The following is a 21,975-nucleotide window of genomic DNA, read 5'->3' as shown; positions in this document are numbered from 1 at the left end:
AAATTTAACGTATTAACTTGACTGCCCTAAGGGTTACCAGCCCAGAGCTGGTAAAACAGTTATTTCTGAGTGTGTCTGGGAGGGTATTTCCAGAGATTAGCATTTGAATAGGTAGACAGAGTAAAGAAGACTGCCCTCACCAATGGTGGGCATCATCCAATCTGTTGTGAACCTCAGTAGAACAAAAAGGCAGAGGAACGGGAAATTTGGTCTTTGCTTGGGCGGAGATGTCCATTTTCTCCTGCCCTTGCACATCAGCACTCCTGGTTCTCAGGCCTCTGGACTCTAATCAGGTCTCACACCATTGGCTCCTCTGGTTCTCAGGCCCCCAAATTTGGTCTAGAATGACACCACTGGCTTTCCTGGGCCTCCAGCTCGCTGATAGCAGATTGTGGAAATTCTAAGCCTCCACAATCGCATGAGGCAGTCCCTCACAGTAAATATCTTTCTCTATATCTATATATATATCCTATTGGTTCTATTTTTCTGGAGAACCCTATACCTATATAATCTTTGCTCCACTTTGAACCAATTTTATCTCCTGTTGGTGCCCTCATTAATGAATTAAACAAATGTGATGTGCTCATTGTATATTTGTATGAGAATTGGTCTTTAATTTTTTAGAAAAATATGCTGTGACACTTGGCCACTTAGTATCCATGTGGTCTTGCACAAGGCACTACTTTTCTAAAATTTCATTTCTTCATCTGTAAAATGGGATTAAATTGCCATTATATTACTTGCCTTACTATATTACATTATTATTATCTATTACCTGCCCTACTGACCGCAGGGTTGATGTGAAGATAAACAGTGATAAACCTGATGTGACATCTCTTAAACTGCAGCTATACATGAGTTGGCATACTGATAGGAGTAGTGATAGATCTGTTACTGCTATTATACCTCATTCTCTTTAGTATACTGAGAAGGATCAAGAACCTATGGGTACAGAAAGAGATATCAAATCCATACAAATTAGACTAAGTATATAAATTTATCAAAAGTTAATTAAACACTGAAGTGCTTCATAGGCAGAATGTTCCTTTAAATGATAAATCCAAATAGAGAAAAGAAAATGGATTCATTTATCCAAAAAGACTTCATTCTTATGCATCAGATCTGATCCAAGGAGTACTAAATTTCAAAATGCATCTATTTTATTTCTCTGTAACTATATTACACAAATTATATTTAGGAGGTTTCCAACTACAATCCAAGTTACAACAGTAATATACATACACTCAACTAACTTTTCATGTGTGTAGATGAGAATATAGAAAAAGAATAAATTTTAAAGACTGATAAGTTATAAGATTGGATTAGTAAGTGTTTTCAAATAACCTAACAAAAAGCTTATAAGACTAAAGCAGCTTAAATGATTCAGCAATTCACTTTGGTTATCAATGTCCTAAATTTGGTTAGACACTTTGGGTTTCGCCTATACAATTATGTTATTTTTACTAAAAGAGGCAGTTTCCAGTCAAAAAGCCTTTCAAATGTTATCAACAATGCAACAAACTTTAAAAATTCTGGGTTTGAGTTCTTTTATTATATTACATAGTTTCTGAAAATGTAACCTTGCCCTATGAGTTTATCTATACTTAACCAATATACTAGCAACTACTTTATATATATATACATATACTATATAGACACATATACACACGCATATATACACATGCATGTACAATCTATAATTTATTGTAGAAGATATAATTTATAAGGTATTCTCCTGTATTCTTTTTGAGAATTCCTTTCTCCTTTTCAATGCACTAATAGGAATAGGAGGGGGCAGAGTAAAAAAATTAGGACCAAAGAATCCACGACAAAGCCCTCATTAAATTCCCTAATTAAAGAGGCTTTAATTAATCTATTACTCGACTTCGGCTAATCTTAATTTCGCTCCAAATAACCCAAGCAAGCAAACAAGAAAAGCTAAGTAAAACCACCATTAGCATTTGGTCCAGCCACAGTAAATCACGGCAATTTTAAAAGTAGTGGGATTTTTTTTTTTGAGAGACCTATTTCTTTATAGGCATCTACCAAATTTTCATAACTGTCAAGTATTATGTGATATATAATTTATAATAACAAAGTATAAATTAAAATTTGTATTAATAGTCAACTGAAATAAAATACAAATAGAAACAAATAAATACAATAAAATGCCATTAAAATGCTAGCAACAGGGGAAAAGAATAAAAGCCTCTCTCTATGCTGTGCCATTGTGAGAAGCCGCACTGCCCATAAACCAGGAACATGACTTGACCTGAACTGAATCCATGGCACAGTGAAGTGCTTTATAACTGAATTTCACTATCCAACTGAATAATTCATTATTTTTAATGAATTTCCTCTGTTCTGTAAGTAGCAATAGCCAGTCAGCTAAAATCAACCACTATAAACTGAGAAACTGCAGAGAAAGTTTTCAAGTAAGTCAATTTAAAACTTGCTTAGGCTGCCTATTTTTCCTTTTTATTTTTTACTCTTACTTCATATGGCCTGAGATGAAATTTTATAGGACTCATTATCACGAGGACATTGACGGTTGCCTACCCAGCATCCATTCCACCCTGTACCCTTTGTACAGTACCACAAATTTAATTGAGGTAATGACCAGTTACTCACAAAGCCAATGTGCTTCAAGGAAGCTGCCCCTACTACCAGCTCCCATGGAAAATCCAAATGATCTGAATGTAATCCCATTCCCCTTGCCACAATGATGATTCAGAAACTCAGGCCTAAACTCAAGGCATTCCCTTGAATTTGGGTTAAGAATAAAACCTATGATCTAATTCAGGCCAATGAGATACAAGAGAAGGTGTTTAGGGGGTTTCTGAGAATAACGCGTCTTGCTCTTGTAAGAAAGTACCAAAAGAGATGCCCTATATTTGAAAATGGGAAGCCTGGGCCTTCTACAGCCAGTTTGCCACCATGATGGAAGCCAGCTTGAGGACGAAGCCAACACACAGAAGACAGCAAAGATGAGAAATGGAGCTACGGTAGATGGACTAAACCAGTCTTCAAGTCAGCCCTACCTCAGCCTTCAAGTTCCATTTTAATAACAAATTTCCTTATTTGTTAAGCCTGTTTGAATCAAGTTTTCTGTGCTTGCGTTCTAATACACAAATATAATTGAAAATAAAAGTATGTGGCCAATCCTTTTCTTTCTTTAACCCCTTATCTTACAAAAAATAAATTATAACAATAAAAAAACTAGCCACACAAAGGATACAATACCAAAAGTTTCATAACTTCACAGAGTTTCAAATCTTTTTAAATCAAAGTAAGAATAAAATAACATTAAATAGCAATGTAACAGAAAATTATAACTGTTGGGGAAGCTAGTAAAGTAGTCTTGTTCAGGCTTCAGAGGCGGCACTAGGCCTCTCTCCGACCAGGCAACGACCCTAAAAACTGGCTACATGCCAAACTGCTGAGCTACATATAGGCCAGCAGGGGTGACGCCAGCACACCTTGTAAATCATTAAATAAGACAGGGAGTAAGTCTCGGGGCTTCTTGAACCTTGAGGGCCTGGCCAGCCCCCGGGGATTAGAGAACATTCCAAGACTTTCGAGTTAAGACCAAGACATTTATGATAATACCAGGGCTGCAAATTTGCACGCAGGCTGATTATTATCAGCCTTCGGCCTGGTGCTTATAGTGGGACTCTTTCGTGTAGCAAACTGAAGTCTCACCCGTGGGGTGCACGCACTGCCTGGGGCCTTTTCCCAATTGGGACTCCAGATTGCTGTTCCAGAGACTTCCCAGCGCTGCTTGGATATGGATGTAGGTGCTTCCCCAATTCAGTGATGTATAAACCTCTGTCTTTACTATTCTTTCTTAATTAGTTATACTATTCTTTTCTTAATTAATATACTGTATTCTCGTGTTAATTCAATAAACTCTTTAAATTTTTGCTTAACTTAGTGCAGAGTGTTTATTTTGCCAGCGAATCCTACAAACCTTGAAACCAAAAGTAAGGTTTTTGGCAAAACAATAACATAAATAAATGGGAGTGATATTTAACTTTAGGATGCAAAGCTCTGTACTGAGCTGAAATTCAGCATTGTCAGGTAGAAAGAAAAATGCAGTATTTTACAATAAGACCAATTTAAGTGTGGGAGGAAGAGCGAAAGATAAAAATAGAGACAGAGTGAAAAAGAAACTGGAAAATTAATATACAATTCTGAAAGCAACCATAAGTTTACCCAACGCAAATCTTTCATAAGAACTTCAAATTAGCCTATTCAGACAGGGCAAGTTTACGTGAAATGAGTAAAAGGAAAAATCAGCAATCTTGTGATTGTACACCTCCCAGAGGCAAAAGTTATCTTCCAGTCCAATTATCTTACCACCACACTCCAGTGCCTTCATTTCATGAATGAACAGCAAAAGCAGATCAGGTTCCTACTGCCAGGCATGGAAACATTCATTATTAAACAGCAGACTTCCCTGACACTGATGATCTATCACACAGATAGGGTCCATTGTGAAATACGGTGACATATGTTCAAACATTGCTCATCTGTCCCAGTCACTTTTACTAACCTGGTGTTCTAGCCAAATAATGATTGATGGGTATTCCTTTTGACTTTGCCATATAGTTCTAATTGTTCTGTAAAGAAATACCATGGGCCTGTGCATTATCATTTAAAAAAAAAAAAAAAAAGGATCAGGTGCCAATAGGTGATGTCTCATGCTACACATCAAAATTTCCAGGAGAAGCAACAAACCTCTGATATTTTTTCCAACGGCTCCTGTTATTCCTACCATACACTAGGAAGATCCCATATCTCTACCTTCTCGGCCTCAAAGAGACCTAGAGAGAGGGTGAATCTCTGCCCTGCCCTGAAGAGCTAGCCTATCAGACTAAAGGTGGAAGATCATAAAATGCAGGGACAAGAACACTGGACTCAGAAAGAAGCAAAGCCTTAAAGAAGGGAAGGGAGGGAAGGTCACTGGTTCCAATTATTTTGGGGAGAATGTGAAACTATTCTAATTGCTTATTTTCCAATGAAGAAATTATTCAAAAACCATCCTCTTTCTTAATCCTCCCATATATAAGGCATTTATCAAAAAAGAAAATCACCTTTAAAAGAGGCTGACTGCTCTGCTGTGAGGGAGGACACAGGTTGATAAACCACTATGATCCCCAAGGGAAGTACTGCAGAATAATGATGGTGTTGATGATAACAATAAAAATGGTGATAATGATAAATAAAAAAAATAAAAAACTAAAAGAGGCTGACTGCTATGAATAACCAGCTTTCACATGAGGTAAGCTTAACTCTTATCAAAGAGCTAAAGCCTCCAAAATACTTTTCCCCCAGTTATCACTTTGAGGTGATTTGATTTTATCAAATTTTATCAGTTGGACTAAAAGGTTCAAATACTCCTGAGATGACCAGATTCAAGATAAGCATATACAAATTAAGATACTTTTCTATATGTGAGCAAGAATCAGTTAAAAAATGTAACTTATATCTAAACTCAAGAACAGCAAAGGGCTTCCCTGGTGGCACAGTGGTTGAGAATCTGCCTGCCAATGCAGGGGACACAGGTTCGAGCCCTGGTCTGGGAAGATCCCACATGCCGCGGAGCAACTAGGCACATGAGCCACAATTACTGAGCCTGCACGTCTGGAGCCTGTGCTCCGCAACAAGAGAGGCCACGATAGTGAGAGGCCCGTGCACCGCGATGAAGAGTGGCCCCCACTTGCCGCAACTAGAGAAAGCCCTCGCACAGCAACGAAGACCCAACACAGCCATAAATAAATAAATAAATAAATAACTTTATTTAAAAAAAAAAATTGGGAATTGGCCCATGCTATTATGGAGGTAGGTAGGTAGGTAGATAGATAGATATCCCCCATGACTTATCTGTGTTCCTAAATCCAGCCCCTCCTTGTGTGCACTAGATTCCATATCCTCTCATCTAGTCAAGGGCATTTTTCACCTCTCTTCTGCATCATCAATTTCTCCCTCTCTACTAGTCTACCAGAAAAGTCCCAAAGTCCCATCAGTATATAAGCATATGCAATTTCTCCCATCATTAAAAAAATCAAACAAATTTGACTTCGCTAACTGCTCCATTCTTCTTCTCCCCTGTATAGAAAAACTACTCAAAAGAGTCATCCATACTAGCATCTCCATTTCCACTCCTTCCATTGTCTCCATTTCCACTCCTTCCATTGTCTCTTCCCAGTGTTTAAAAGACACTCCATCCCACCAAAAGGGCTCACTCATATCAAGGTTACCAATGACCTTCATGCTGCCAAATCTTACAGTCAGTCTTCATCTGGCTCAACACACCAGCAGCATACGACCCAATTAGTCACACTCACCTTCTTGAAACACCTTATTAGGCTTCTGTGACAACTTTTGATTCTCCATGTACATCAGTCAGCATTCCTTCTCAGTACCCTTTGCCCATCCCTCCTTACCTCCCCAATCTCCAAACATCACAGAAGATTCAGGTCACAGACCTGGTTGTTCTCTTCTCCATCTACATTCACTCCCTTGGAGATCACATCCAGCCTGATGACTTTAAAATTACCTACAGCACACTGGTGACTTCCAAATTTATATAAACAGCCTACAGCACTCCTCTGAACTTCAAACTTGTATACGCAATTATTTACTAGATACTTGAATATCTAATGCACATATTGTACTCAATAGGTATAAAATTTCCCCGAACTGCTCCTTCCATAAAATACAATTCTCAGTAGGTACACCTCCATCCTTCTGATTGCTCATGCCAGAAACCTTAGAATCATCCTTGACTCCTCTCTTCCTTTCACACCTCACATCCAATCTATCAGCAAATATTGTTAGTTTTACCTTCAAAATAAAGCTGAAATCCTACCTCCTATCACCACCTCCACAGCTAAAACCTTGGTTCAAGCCACATTACCTCTTATCTGCTTGCCTCCATAGTCTAGTCTCAAAACAGTAGTCAGAATGATTCTGTTAAAAGAAATTTCAATTTAAAGGATTATATACCATAACCAAGTGAGATTTATCCCAGGAATGCAAAGGTGGCTCGATATAAGAAAATCAATGTAATATGTCACTTTAATAGAATGAAGGAAAAACACCACATGATCATTTCAACTGACACAGGCATCTGACAAAATCAAATACTCTCTCATGATATAAAAACTCAGAAAACTAGGGATAGAAGAGAATTTCCTCAACACAATAAAGGGGTTTATGAGAAACCCACAGTTAACATCATACTCAGTGGTGAAAGACTGAAAGCTTTCCCCCTAAGATCAAGAGCAAGACAAAGATACTCATTTCCACCAATGCTATTCAACACAGTACTGAAAGTTCTAGCCAGAGAAATTAGATATAAACAAGAAATAAAAGTCATTCAAATTGGAAAGGAAGAAGTAAGACTACCTCTACTCACAGATGACATGATCCTGTATATAAAAAAAAACCCCAAAGAATCCACAAGAAACTTACTAGATTTTTTTTTTTTTTGGCTGTGTTGGGTATTCGTTGCTGTGTGCGGGCTTTCTCTAGTTGTAGCGAGTGGGGGCTACCCTTCGTCGTGGTGCGCGGGCTTCTCATTGCAGTGGCTTCTCTTACTGCGGATCACAGGCTCTAGGCGCGTGGGCTTCAGTAGTTGTGGCACACGGGCTCAGTAGTTGTGGCGCGCAAGCTCCAGAGCACAGGCTCAGTAGTTGTGGCACACGGGCTTAGTTGCTAAGTGGCATGTGGGATCTTCCCAGACCAGGGCTTGAACCCATGTCCCCTGCCTTGGCAGGCGGATTCTTAACCACTGCGCCACCAGGGAAGTCCCACCAATTCCAAGAAACCTACTAGGTTTAATAAGCAAATCCAGCAAAGTTGCAGGGTACATGATCAACACACAAAAATAAGCTGTGTTTCTAGACAACAGCAATGAACAATCTGAAAGGAAATTAAGAAAGCAATCCCATTTACAATAGCATCTAAAAGAATAAAATAAAATATCTAGGAGGTGAAAAACTTGTACACCAAAACCTACAAAACATTGCTGCCAATTAAAGAAGACATTTCATTCATAAAAAAGACAAGTTCGTGACTTGTCTCCGTAACAAGAGCCTGTACTCCACAACAAGAGAAGCCACCACAATGAGAAGCCCACGCACCGCAACAAAGAGTAGCCCCGACTCGCTGCAATTAGAGAAAGCCTGTGCGCAGCAATGAGGACCCAACGCAGTCAAAAATAAATTAATTAATTTTTAAAAAAGAAGACAAGTTTCATTGCAACAAATGGAACAACACCTATGTTCATGGATAGAAATACTTAATATTGTTAAGATGTCATACTACCCAAAGCTACCTACAGATTCAACACAATCTCTACCAAAATTCCAAAAGCCTTTTTTTCAGAAATGGAAAAGCCAATCCTCAGATTCATATGGAATTGGGAGTTCCCTGGTGGTCCAGTGGTTAGGACTTGGCACTTTCACTACCGTGGCCTGGGTTCAATCCCTGGTCAGGGATCTAAGATCCCGCAAGCCACCTGGTGCTGCAAAAAAAAAAAAAAAAACACATGGAATTGTAAGGGGCCCTGGATAGCCAAAACAGTCTTCAAAAAGAACAAAGTTGGAGACTCAGACTTCCCAGTTTCAAAACGTACTACAAAGCTACAGTAATCAAAACAGTGGTATGGCATAAGGATAAACATACAGATCGATGCAACAGAACTGAGCTTCCAGAAATTAATCCTTATATTTCTGGACAAACTACTGATTTTTGACAGAGTGCCAAGTCTATTCTGTGGGGAAAGAAGGAGTTTTTCAACAGACGATGTTGGGCCAACTGGATTACCACATGGAAAAGAGTAAAGTTGGACCATATGCAAAAATTAATTCAAAATATATTGATTCAAATATAACAGCTAAAACTGTAAACCTCTTAGAAGAAGACATAAGGGTAAATCTTCATGACTTTGGATTTGGGAACAAATTCTTAAATAGAACACCAAAAGAACAAGCAACAAAAGAAAAAAAATCCATAAATTGGACTTTATCAAAATTTAAAACTTTTGTGAATCAAAGAATATTATCCAAATGTAAAACGACAACCCACAGAATGGGAGAAAATATTTGCAAATCGTATATCTGATAAGGGTTTAGTAAGAATACACAAAAATCTCCTAAAACTCAACAACAAAAAGACAAACAACTCAATTTAACAACAAAGGACTTAAATAGACATTTCTGCAAAGAAGATATACCGATGGCCAATAAGCATGTGAAAAGATGTTCAACATCTTTAGTCATTAAGGAAATGCAAATCAAAACCACAATAAGATACCACATCACATCACCACCTAAGATGGCTATAATAGAAAGAAAAAGGAAAGCGGAAAGATAAGAGAAGAAAGGAAAACAAAGAAAAGAAAAGGAACAGAAAAAAGAAAAAAAAGAAAAGACAAAAGAAAAAGGAACAGAAAACAACAAGTTTTTGAGAGGATTTGGAGAAACTGGAACACTTATAACATTGCTGGTTGAACGTAAAATGGTTCCACCACTGTGAAAAACAGTTCTGCAGTTCCTCAAAAAGCTAAACATAGAATTATCATATGATCCAGCAAGTCCACTCCTAGGTACAGACCCAAAAAGAATTGGAAAAAGGGACTCAAGCAGATCCTTGTAAGCCAATGTTCAGTGCACCATTATTCACAATAACCAAAAGGGGGAAAAAACCCAACTGTCTGTCAGCAGATGAATGGATAAACAAAATATAGTATATACACACAACGAAACAGTATTCAGCTATAAAAAGAAATTAAGTGCTAATACATGGTACGACACGGATGAACCTTGAGAGCATTATGCTGAGTGAAATAAGTCCGATGCAAAAGGACCAATATTATATGATTCCACTTGTATATATTACCTAGAATAAGCAAATTCATAGAGAGTATACCAGGGGCTGGGCAGAGGGGGCAACGGGGAGTTATTGCTTAATTAACCAGTTACAGAGTTTGCTTGGGGTGATGCAGAAGTTTTAGAAATAATGGTGACGGTTGTAACAGTGAGTGTAATTAATGTCACTGAATCGTACACTTAAAAAATAGTTAAATTAGCAAACTTTGTTATATACATTTTACCACCATTTTTTTTTTTGAAGATCATTCAGATCATGGTGTTTCCCTGACAAACCTCTCCAGTAGCTTCCCACCTCCCTCACAATGAAAACCCAAATTTTCAAAATTGCCTACAAGGTCCTACACAATCTGTCTGACTTTATCTTCTACAATTCTCTATCTCACTCTGCTCTAACTTACTGGCCTCCTAGGCTGCTCTTCGGACACACCATGCAGGCTCCCTCAGAGCCTTTGCACTTTCCTTTCCCTCAGATAGCCACAGGACTAGCTCTCTCACTTCCTTCAGGTCTTTACTCAAAAATTACCTTCTCAGCCAGGCCTTCCCTGACCACCTACTGTGAAACTGCAGCTCCCTACCCCCACCGACACTCTTCACCTTCTGATATACCAGGCTTTTGACTCACTGCCTATCTCTCTCCAAAATGCAAACTCCAAAAACGAGCGATTTGTGTTTGTTTTGTTCATTGATGGTATCCCCAGTACCTAGAGCAGCGCTCAATAAATATCTGTTGAATTAACAAAGGGAGACCACTGTTCAATGGCATGAAAATCTAAATGCCCCACCCATACAGACCTTCAGCTCCCTAAAAGTTAACACACCGAACTATACAAAATCCTTAGTACTCTGACTTAAAGACCACTAAATTAGCATCCTAAGGATTTTAATATCCTCTTCCATAGGGAGAATTTTTACATCTTCAAACATATCCAGAAAACAACTCAAATTCAACCAGGGAAAACAAAAACACAACAAACCATTAAGGATTCGATGCTTTGAACTCAAAAAATCCAACATAACTTGTTACACTACACAAAATGGATAACTTGTTACACTACACAAAATGGGTTGGGTGCCTGGGAGGTGGAAAGGGAGAAGGAAGATGTCCGTCTCTAAGGAATATCCCACACACAGCCCAGAGGCCTGCTCTGCCGGACTGAGCACCGCCAGTGTCGGAGAAGGCTAGAATGATACCTCAGGGGTCTGGAGGTGGAAGCAGGGTTGGGGAGGACACGTTACCGTGAGGAGAGTCAGTTCAACGGGACTTCTCCTTCAGCTGGACGACTTGTGCAGCGTCCCAACAGCATTGCCTGGAACTCAGTCACTCAGGCTGGACACCAACAATTCAATCGACCTTATTCCCGCGGGGAAGAGTCCACGCCGGAGCGTCACGGCGCACACAGCACACGTCACTTCTGGGACACGGACCTTCCCACCCCTCCCTCCGGGGTCCGCCCGCCCCCAGTCCACCACTCCCAGAGCGCCGCGCTGCAGCCCCTCCCACCCCAGCCCGGCGGGCTACGCGAAACGCATGCGCGGAGGACTCCCGCCGCCGCTGAGCACTCCGGGAAGTGTAGTCTCCTTGTGGGTGCCGGTGGGCCTCCAGAGTCCTACGTCCCGGCGGAACCTGGAGAAGTCAGAACACTCTCGCCACCCGGGTCCTTATCCCCACCTTCACACCTGTCCGGTCACCTCGCGCTCACGCTCCGACCCCACGCGCTGGGCTTCCGTCAGGGCGGGCCCCAGGGGAGAGCTGAGACCGGGTCTTCCCTTCAGCGGGCTGTGCTGGAGGAGGCGGGGCCCACTGCCCACCTCCCACCGCCCCCCGCCCCGCCCCCTCCCCGCCCCCCTCTCTCCGGCGGGCCGCGGGCCGGTGCCCGAAGAGAGGCGGCGGCCCCCGCAGCAGCCGCAGGAGGGGCGGCGGCGGTGGGCGCCGCAGGAGATGCCCCTGCCCGGCTGCTCCGGCGTGGGGCAGTGCGAGCGGCGGCGGGGGAGCAGGCAGGGGGCGGCGGCTGCGGCGGCTGCAACAGAGGGGTCGAGAGCTGGAGGCGGCGGCGGCGGCGGCCTCGAAGGGCATCGGCGGAGGCGGTGATGGCAACAGTGGTGATGTGAGTGCGTGCTGGCTGGGGCCCCGGGGGCTGTCCAGCCCGAGGCGGGCGGCCCGGCGGCGAGCGGGAGCGGGAGGCCAGGGGCGGCGGAGGGATGATGTGTGCCCGGTGCGGAGCCGGGAGACGCCGACCGCCGCCCGCCGCCCGCCGCCCGCCGCCGCCGCCGCCGCCGCCGCCGACCGTCCTGGCGCTGCGGCGGCCGGCGCCGCGCAAAGAGCGGCCAGGTGTGGGGTTCCCGGGCAGAGGCTGGGGCAGCGCAGGCCGAGGGGCGTCTGCGATTGTTCTCAACACTCCTCCCCCACCCCACCCGTGTGTCTGTTTGTCACTTGCAGCTGAAGATGGAAAGAGCCAGGCGAAGGGGAGGCGGCGGCGGCGGCGGCCGTGGCCGCGGCGGCAAGAATGTAGGGGGCTCTGGCCTCAGCAAGAGTAGACTCTATCCCCAGGCCCAGCACTCCCACTACCCCCACTACGCGGCTTCAGCCACCCCTAACCAGGCCGGGGGCGCAGCTGAAATCCAGGAGCTGGCCTCCAAAAGGGTGGACATCCAGAAAAAGAGGTTTTACCTAGACGTGAAGCAAAGCTCCCGGGGCCGGTTCCTGAAGATAGCCGAAGTCTGGATAGGGAGAGGCCGGCAAGACAATATCAGAAAGAGTAAACTGACCCTCTCCCTGTCTGTGGCCGCGGAGCTGAAGGACTGCCTAGGGGACTTCATTGACCACTATGCCCACCTGGGCCTGAAAGGCCACCGACAAGAGCATGGTCACGGCAAAGAGCAAAGCTCCAGGAGGAGACAGAAGCACGCAGCACCCTCCCCACCAGTCTCTGTGGGGTCCGAAGAGCACCCTCACAGTGTCCTCAAAACAGATTACATAGAGAGGGACAATAGGAAATACTATCTAGACCTAAAGGAAAATCAGCGGGGTCGCTTCCTAAGGATAAGACAAACCATGATCCGGGGGACTGGCATGATAGGTTATTTTGGCCACACTTTGGGCCAAGAGCAGACTATCGTCCTCCCAGCACAAGGGATGATTGAGTTTCGGGATGCCTTGGTTCAGCTCATTGAAGACTATGGCGAAGGGGACATAGAAGAACGCAGAGGTGGAGACGATGACCCAGTCGAACTCCCAGAGGGGACTTCTTTCAGAGTGGACAATAAAAGGTTCTACTTTGATGTGGGCTCTAATAAATATGGAATTTTCCTGAAGGTAAGTGAGGTGAGGCCACCTTACCGTAATACTATTACTGTTCCATTCAAAGCTTGGACAAGGTTTGGGGAGAATTTTATCAAGTACGAAGAAGAGATGAGGAAAATTTTCAACAGCCATAAAGAAAAGAGGATGGATGGCAGAAGGGCCAGTGGTGAAGAGCAAGAATGCCTCGACTAGAATGAAATTGAACTCCATCAGGCAAAAGTTAAAATCATAAATTGGCTAAAAGTACTGATCCATAATCATTTGAAGAAATTTTTCCTCTTTTTTTGGCCCTTTGTTATGAGTAATACCTCTAGTAGTTATACTTCAAGGAGTCTGATTCTCATGTTATGTTATCCATAAAACACTATAATTCTTATGGGAATTTCAACCTTCCCAGAGCTAAATAGTTAGCTGCTTCAGCTGCTCCAGACTATTGAAGTATGCAAATCAGCACAAAGTGTGACATTCTGACCTTCTAGATACCATAACTAAGATTAACATTGCAGTATGACATAAGCCTAAAAAAAGATACATATACCTAATATGTAAGTGTGAATTTCTATTTAACAAGTTCCCCCAAAAAAGTATTCCATTCCTACTTCATTAAAAGCTGCTAGGATTACCTGTAGGACAGTTACCACAGAAACAGAAACTGACTTCTATTATAAATATATTTATTTACAAAAGTACGAGTAGAAATATATTAAATGTCCATTGGGTAACTGAATATTAAACAGTACCATTAAAGAATCGAATCTTAGAGTTACTATAGTATTCTATAATTTCAAATTTTGTGGTGACCCTACAGTTTATACTTGCCATATCAATGCCATGAGAGAGTTTCAATTGGTTATTCTAAGCTAGTTACAATCCCATCTTCACCTCTGATTATTGTACCATATATTATTATTGACTTTACAAAGTTTCAGGAATTACTTTTATGTCACTGTTGCGTGGGAGGCTTTGCTATGGAAATCTTGATATTTTAGCTTTTCATGCTAATTTGAAGGTTGTGAGAGGTTCTTTCCCAAAATACATCATGGACTCAAGGTGTTATATTTTATGCTGCTGCTTTAACACTGTTTCAGAAGGGTTGGTGCACCAGTTACCTGATATAAAAATAATCTGTAATAATATATTTTAGTAGCACTTTTGCAGTTGTTACCCTGAAGTCCATTTCAACACTTCCAGTATAAACCTGACTTTTAAAGGTGTTTTAATTCCAGGAAAAAAAAAAGTTTTTTTCTAAAAAGCATTTAGAATAAATGTACAATTTCAGCCTGGAAAAATATAATTTGAAGATTGGTTATAAACATATTTGAAAGAATAATTCAGGCATTTTTCCAAGGTGCTCTTTATGATACTTTACACAAGGTTTACTTTACACAAGACTCACCCACTTACTGGTATTAAAAATTACTTTCCAGGAAGTGCCACAGCAATTTTTCAACACCTAAGCAATTTTTTAAACGAGTGGATATAATGTATATGTGTACCAACCCACCCTGTATTAACTGACTGAAATTTTATCTGTTGAGCTGCATTTTATCTGAAAGAAATTACTGTCTTTTATCTTGGCTTTATTCACCTCCCACACAATGAGTCCATATAATCATGTTTAAAAGCCAGACACTGATTTCAACCCCCAAATATAGCTCTCATTGATGAGAGCTGGCTGCATGGATTGAGTTCAGAATGTAGCTCTTCTTTTATATGCTATAAGTAATTCACAATTATTTTAACAGTTGTTTTCCCTCCAGAGGTTTGTCCCCAAATACACTTAAGTAAGGTCACTAAGAAAACTTTATGATATGAATTAAGAAAATTAATTTCACTGATTACGTTACTTAAGAACAAGCAAGCAGTAACCTAGACATACATACAGGTGTTGGCTTACTGATTGTATTTCCAGTTTCCTCAAGTAGTATGAAGGAATCTCCCCAGTTCATTATAATTGTGGGCCATCTGGATCACTATGGACCAGCTGAAGGTTAGAAGATGGTGTTAGGACTAGAGTTAATAGCTCATGGAGGGTGTTGAGACTCTAAAAGTAGCAAGGATCTTTAAACAGTCCTCACTGTAAAATAACTATTCTAGGCTTGATAAAAAGTAGTTTTGGGGTATATGAAGGAGTGGTGTACACTTGAATTACTGTACTACTGATTGCTTTGCTGCCCATCATAGTGCCTATTAATAATAATCAACCTGTCAGATTTTGGCAAACTGGAGCTGTGAATATTCCAGTATTTGAGTGTTCCTATCACTATTGCTGTGACTGTATACTCTCTCTTAAAACCTTCCCTTCCAAAATATTTATATCTGTTAAGTCTAAATAATTTCCTTCTTGGTTTTTAGTCTGGTAAGGTTTGAGTGTATATATGTATATATATATATATAACACACACACACACACACACATCTATGTGTGTGTATATATGTGTGTTATATATATATACATACACACGATACAATGTCAGACTTAAATATCTTTAACTCATTGTATATAAATATTATTAGTTTAATTTTGCATTAATAATTTAAGTGAAAAATTGGTTAGGCAGCCAAATTTTCTACATTGTATGTATACTTCAGAGTTTTTACCATCTCAAAGCTACAAACTGGATAGATGCATATGTACCGGCAGTTGAATATACTTTAGAATCATTAAGCCTTCTGCCAGTCCTTTTGTTTCATTTTTTTCAAAGTTAATGTTCACCGAAAAATGAAATGATGCTATGATTTTTTTTGATACTTAAAATTTCCAGTCATTCATTAGCCATAATCAAATAAGATCCAATCCAAAACTCTGGTATTAGGACATGTATTGAGATGTATCTTATAAAATAAGCTACTATTCTTATCTGTGCAATATACATTTTATTTATTGTCATTTGTAACATAAATGGAGCTGCAAGTGTACATGGTACTCTTCAAAATAATAGGATCCCTGCCTTGAAGACATAAAACTCTTAAGGCAACTGGATGTTAGAAGTCAAAAAGTGAGCATTAAAGTTAGTAACCAAAATTACTAGTTCACTATATAATTCTAAAACACTGATGATGTTTGCACATAATAATCCAAGCATAATGTGGTACAGACTCAAAACTGTAATAATATAAGCTGATAGTATGAAATTTGGAAACGGGTCCCTCATAATCGTTGGCAGTGTGCTCCTACCAATTGAAAGCAGCACTAATCTGTTGCTTATATGCAAAAGGTGCAATGTATTATAAAAGTATTAAACTTCTGCCACATTTTATAATTTTCCTTGTTAAAGCCCCAAACTGCCATGTCCCTTAAACTTGAGTCAAACACAAGCTTATTTGCACTAAAGAGCATGGCCAAAAAATAAATGACAGGGTGGAAAAGCTAACTGGAACCTCTTGAAATAATTGGTTCTAATGGGAGAATTTCACATTTGTCTATTTGAAAGCTATATGGTCCAGGCAGACAATCTGTCAGTTCACTAATTTAATAATGCACTTTACCTTTTGTATATAAAAGATGTACATTTATGCCACTTGACCGGTGGGATGTGTTTCAATAACTATGTAGTTAGAATCTGTAGGGTGAGCTCTTGCATGCATATGTTTGTGTTGGAACTGCCGTAGTAACAAGTTTCCATTAAATCAGTGTAATGGAGAAGGGTAGAAGATGTTTCTGAAGCAAATCCCAATACATTTAACAAAGAATTTTAAAGTAGAGTTCATATTTGTATTCTTCAGGACTAGAATCAATAAAAAACTATTTCTAGCCCAGGTTAGTATTACAGTTGAGATTATATCTAATTGAGATTCCCCATAATACCCTGAAAATTAATTTTGGGAATTTGTGCAGACAAAAAAATTTTTAACAATTCTGTTTCATTGTTGATGTGTGTTTAAATTAGTAATGAAAAGACAGTGCATGATACTGTATTAGAATTAAAAGTATGATTGGCTGATATGGCATCGTTAAGAAAACACCCAGACTAAAGAAAGTTCAAATTAAGGAAATGCAAAGAGCCTAAGAACAATTGCTAAAATAAATATGATATTATTTCAAAACTTGCAGAAGAACTAACTTTCACCAACCAAAAAGGGTATTAGGGGACTTAGTGTATCCTTCCATCCTGCAAACTTCCTAAGATATACATTTGAAAACTAGATAATTGTTGCTTAATAATAGGTTGTATGTACTTTACTAACAACACTGTGTACTAACAATTCATCAAGAGTATACTATATTTACTGCATTCATTTTATATTTGTGGATAAGAATACATTATATATAGTGATCCTATCTTAATATAATCATGTATTTATATTGTAATTTTGCAAATATTTTCAGTAAAATAAACATTTATCTGAGCTGCACAATTTGAAGAGGATGAAATTGGAATACACACTCAGACACTCAGTTTTAATAAGCAGCTACCATTGGAAGTTGCTGTATGTACTATCATTCCTTTAGAATTTGTTTTATGGTTTATTTTAATACTTAAGTAAATAGGACTTAATTGCAAATTTGAAGTAGTGTTCTGGAAATAATTTTTTCATAAGTGTGAGATTTTCTTTTTTCCTGCTTATTTCCAAATGTCTTTCACTGGAACTATTTGTAAAATCTTATTCCAAGCTTTATGTAAGAGCTTTGCTTAGTCATCACATAGTTTGAAGTTTCTCTTTTACCAAAACACCAAACATCTTTGGCAGGATAAAATCTAAAGTAAACCACAAAGAGAATTTAAATTTGATTCTATGCCAACAGAATAATACAGGTATAATATTTATCACTGCCAAATAAGATTCTTAAAATCTTTCTGGAGTTTCCTTAAAGATTTCTTGAATTTCATAGAGAAATATTGGCTCATGGCTAGCCCATTAGAGGAAGAGAGTAGGGATGTTAGTATGCTGTTGAGACAATCCATAGTCCACAATACTGTAGCAGTGAGGTACAGGGAAAATGTGTTTTTCCCAATTTCACGTCTTGTGAAAATTGAGTTTTTAGATCACAGTTACTCTGTCATACCCAAATTTATGTAGAAAAACAGTTTATGTGTTAGTATATTTTCTTGTATAATGTTAAAAAAAATAATCTTTTTTTCCTTAATTTGACATGATTTTTTAAGTAATTTAAATTTATTTAGTCAATATTTTTAAATAAGGAAAACATGCATATAGTACAAAATTTAAATGGGCCAGATGGGTAGACACTGAAATGTAGCAACCAGTGTTACCAATTTCTTGTGTCTCCTTCTAGAGTTACTCTGCATATACAAGCATATGTATTATATATACAGATATTCTTCTTAAACATACAGTTGAAAACATACCGTATACACTTTCCTGTACCCAGTAGTATCAATTTTAGATCTGTTATTATAAGTGAATTTTTTCCTCTTTTACCTAGATACCATACTTGATCTAGTTACCATAGATCAATTAAATGCATAGATAGTTACATTTAATTTGAACTATTTATGACACCAAGGGAACCTCAAGGAAATTTCAAATGACTCCCATTGGAATTTACTCAAAATGCAAATATATGTATATATCAATTTTTAAATGTATAAATATTCAGTTTCCTGTCCCTATTCAAAACCACTTTGCCCTCCTAGCTCCCCCTCTTCCTTCCCTCAAAAAAGTATTGGTCTTTTTCCTGAGGTAATACAGTTCAGGATGTTAAGTTATTTACCCAAAGTTTATTTTAGATTAACTGTGTCCTCTAATGAAAAACACTCATGTTTAAAAGCTTTAATAAATCATCACTGTTAGTCAGTTTTTACTATTTCTGTTACTATTATTTTTATCCAAAGACCTTGCCATTGTAAGAGTAAATGAGTACTAGAACCATAGCAAAAGGTTATGATCCTGCTGAAATCTTTTGATTTATTAACATGAGTGTTTATAATGAGAAAAAGTATAGTTATTAATGAATAATTCATTTAGCATTTTGTCAAATCCAAGACTAAGCAAAGGGATAACACTACTTCTGATTATTTAAAACATTGATTCCCCATTGAGGGACCCAGAGTCCGTCAGATTTCCTTGGGACCAAAAGGTACTAAGATGATTTGGGAAAAGATTAAAAACGTAAGGGCTATGAGGTTACAAGTACAACTAAACCATCTCTATTTTCTGCTGTAAGAATATAAAATAGCAAATATAATTGTTTGAAAATGAAATTAGCGTAATTACTATTCCTGAAAATATAAACAAAGTTGCTTTAATAGTTCCCCAACCCCTCCCCCTCAAAAGTCATAGTTCTCTTTTTATTCACATCAAGGAGACACTTTAAGGTTATTTTTCTAATAACCACCAAGAAAAAATTATTATCTGAAAAATTAAAGGTCCCATACTTGAACCCTGAAGGGTCCTATATAGTTATGAATTAAAGCAACCAATTAAGAGTATGTGGGTTGAGAAAGAATTTCTCAAATTAAAGAGTATGTGGGTTGGTGTGTGTAAACTCTATGAAAATGTTAAAAGGTTTAAAAATTAAAGCATTGGTTTCAACTTTAGAATAATATCTCCCTAATTGATGGCATGATTTTCTGTTTGTAACATGGAAAAAGTGTTGTTAGAAAACAAGATTCTCTTAAACATATATTTTTAAAGCATAAAAGAGTTTGCTTCTTTTATTTTAGTGATGAATAAATCATTATCCTTTGCAGAATCCGTAACATTGGTAAAGATCACCAGGTATTTACTTGTTGAAGCTTAAAATGGTTTATAGATATTGTTCCTTATTTAAAGAGAGGGATCAAAAGGAAAGTAGTTCACCTTCAGGAAGAGTTTTGCTTAAATTTAGGCTAAAAAAATTAATTTTCCATCCTTAATCAAGGAGTTTCCCATGTTGGTGCTTTCTGGTAAATTGTTTTCCAAACTTTACCTTCTTTGGAATATCCTGTGTGAGAAATTGCATCGTCTTACTGAGGCCAGTGGCATCTACCAATAAATAAAAGCTTATTGGTAATGAATTAGTGCTGCTACGGTGAGGTTAGTTTGTAATGTGAATATGAAGAAAATACTCATTTAAGTGGAATATACGGTTTCTTCTTTAGTGTGGACTTTTTTCTAAGATTGAATAGGCATTGTCTGTACTTTCATTTTACCCCTTTATACTTAGTTTCTGTGTTATTCTATTCCAAGTATTCATTGTTCCCAGGAAATATTAGGAGTAAAGAAAAGAGAAAGTAATCCCTAAGAAAAGTGTTCATAGTATTTAAAAGCTAGATTCGCTCAAAGTGTAAAATTGGAGGGAAAGTGATTTTGTTGGTTTTAGTCTTTATCAGAATAACGGTATAAATCTGATTACTTTATTTGATCTGATTAGAGGCCAAATGTCTTTATCTGAGACGCCTATATTTGGAAATATTCAGTATTTTATTTTTCTTAGAACAAATGATCCTGTAGGATAATACTCTTCTTCAGGATTTTATTTATGATTTGTTGTGGATTTGTTGAAGTTGTTGCCTAGAGGCGGCAAATATAAAGGAAGAAATAGAGAAGAGAAAGGTGGTGGCTGATTATTTTGCTTGCTTATAACAAAAGAAATCAATCTAATAGAAATGAGATAAACAAGTCATTCTCAAAACTAAATCCCTGTTTACTTAACCTTTAAAAGAGCCTTTGAGAAAGAATAATAAGACCTAATTCTGCCAGTGTATGGCCTGACCCTGAGCAAATCATTTCACTTTTGTTGGGTGGTTTCCTTATATGAAACATGAACAAGATTGTACTAGAAGCTAGGGTTCCCTCCTACTCTAAACTTCTTAAATTCTGTATTAACAGAATGTGAAAGAAAAAATAGAAGAATAATACCCAGATTAGAAAGTATGAGTAAGAGATTCTCTCTTTTTATTAAAAACAACTATAATAATGCACCAGCCTGTGATGATGCCCAAAAGAACATGCAGAAGTGTCAGTTTTATAACATATGTACCTCTCTAGCCACACAATAAAATTTTGTTCCTAGTCCTACAACCAAATTGTTATATACTTACTATATAACTATCCTATGCTTTAATTTTTTTAAGAAATATTTTTCTTATCTATATGAAGTCTCATTTTTTTGGAAGTAGCATCACTTATTTTATAATCATTTTCTATATTGCATGTGACAGAAGAATTTTTAAAGTTAACATCACTTTCTGAAATGCCATTGTTCCTGAAATAACCATAAATTACATTGCTAAACAATACACTGCAACTATCATTGCATTGGTCCCCGAGAATCAGGTCCTTCCTTTGACCCCAATTTCCTTGGTCCTATTGAACATCCTATGTTACAAATCACGACATTTAACAAAGAAAATCAAGAACGCTGAACTTCGAACAATATAGTTTTGCTATAGAGGACCCTACTAGGGTGTGCAAAGATAAAACATAATGAGTTTGTTTGTTTATTTGTTTGTTTTTAGCCTTGAGAAACTACAGAGGTTGATGATGAGAGGGGAGGAGAAGCATCACACAGATTTTTGTCTCAGAGGCATTTAGGCATCCCAGTCCTCCAGTCATTGCTGCCACCACCACTGTCAACAGAGGGGATTTTAAAAGAGTGACACCTTTCTCCCTAAACCTGTCTTTTGGATGCCTATTTCTTTATCAAAGACAGTGTTTACAGGCAAGGAAAGCATATTTTGAAGTGCATGTATGCATGTGTGTTTTGTCAATTTCAAAAAAAAAAGTAATAATAATAATATCTGTGCACATAAAATTTGATTGCAGAAACGTTTAATAAAACAGTCTTTAGCCTGGTGGTGGTTCACACTAGCCATCTGATCAACA

General features: G+C 38.6%; 2 protein-coding genes across 7 annotated transcripts in view; one reads left to right on the top strand and one right to left on the bottom strand.

Annotated features, from left to right (window-relative positions):
- The window catches only part of WRN (WRN RecQ like helicase), a 124,092-nt gene extending 112,806 nt beyond the window's left edge, over positions 1 to 11,286 (bottom strand). For all 4 annotated transcript variants that reach the window (XM_036838769.1, XM_036838770.1, XM_036838771.1 and 1 more), the window contains exon 1: positions 11,139 to 11,286. The gene's annotated coding sequence lies outside the window, so the exon portion shown is untranslated. The remainder of the gene's footprint in view (positions 1 to 11,138) is intronic.
- A 511-nt stretch (positions 11,287 to 11,797) lies between these two features.
- PURG (purine rich element binding protein G) overlaps positions 11,798 to 21,975 on the top strand; it is a 34,599-nt gene continuing 24,421 nt past the window's right edge. For 2 of the 3 annotated variants that reach the window (XM_036838852.1, XM_036838851.1), the window contains exons 1-2: positions 11,798 to 12,007; positions 12,340 to 13,215. In XM_036838852.1, coding sequence (XP_036694747.1) covers positions 12,346 to 13,215 — 870 coding nt within the window. In that variant the 5' untranslated portion in view covers positions 11,798 to 12,007; positions 12,340 to 12,345. Of the gene's footprint in view, positions 12,008 to 12,339; positions 18,234 to 21,975 lie in introns of those variants that run through there. The other variant, XM_036838850.1, reaches the window with a different exon arrangement.

This window comes from Balaenoptera musculus, chromosome 21 (assembly GCF_009873245.2).
Source record: "Balaenoptera musculus isolate JJ_BM4_2016_0621 chromosome 21, mBalMus1.pri.v3, whole genome shotgun sequence".
Classification (NCBI taxonomy): Eukaryota; Metazoa; Chordata; class Mammalia; order Artiodactyla; family Balaenopteridae; genus Balaenoptera; species Balaenoptera musculus.
This window is presented reverse-complemented; position numbering and strand designations above follow the sequence as displayed.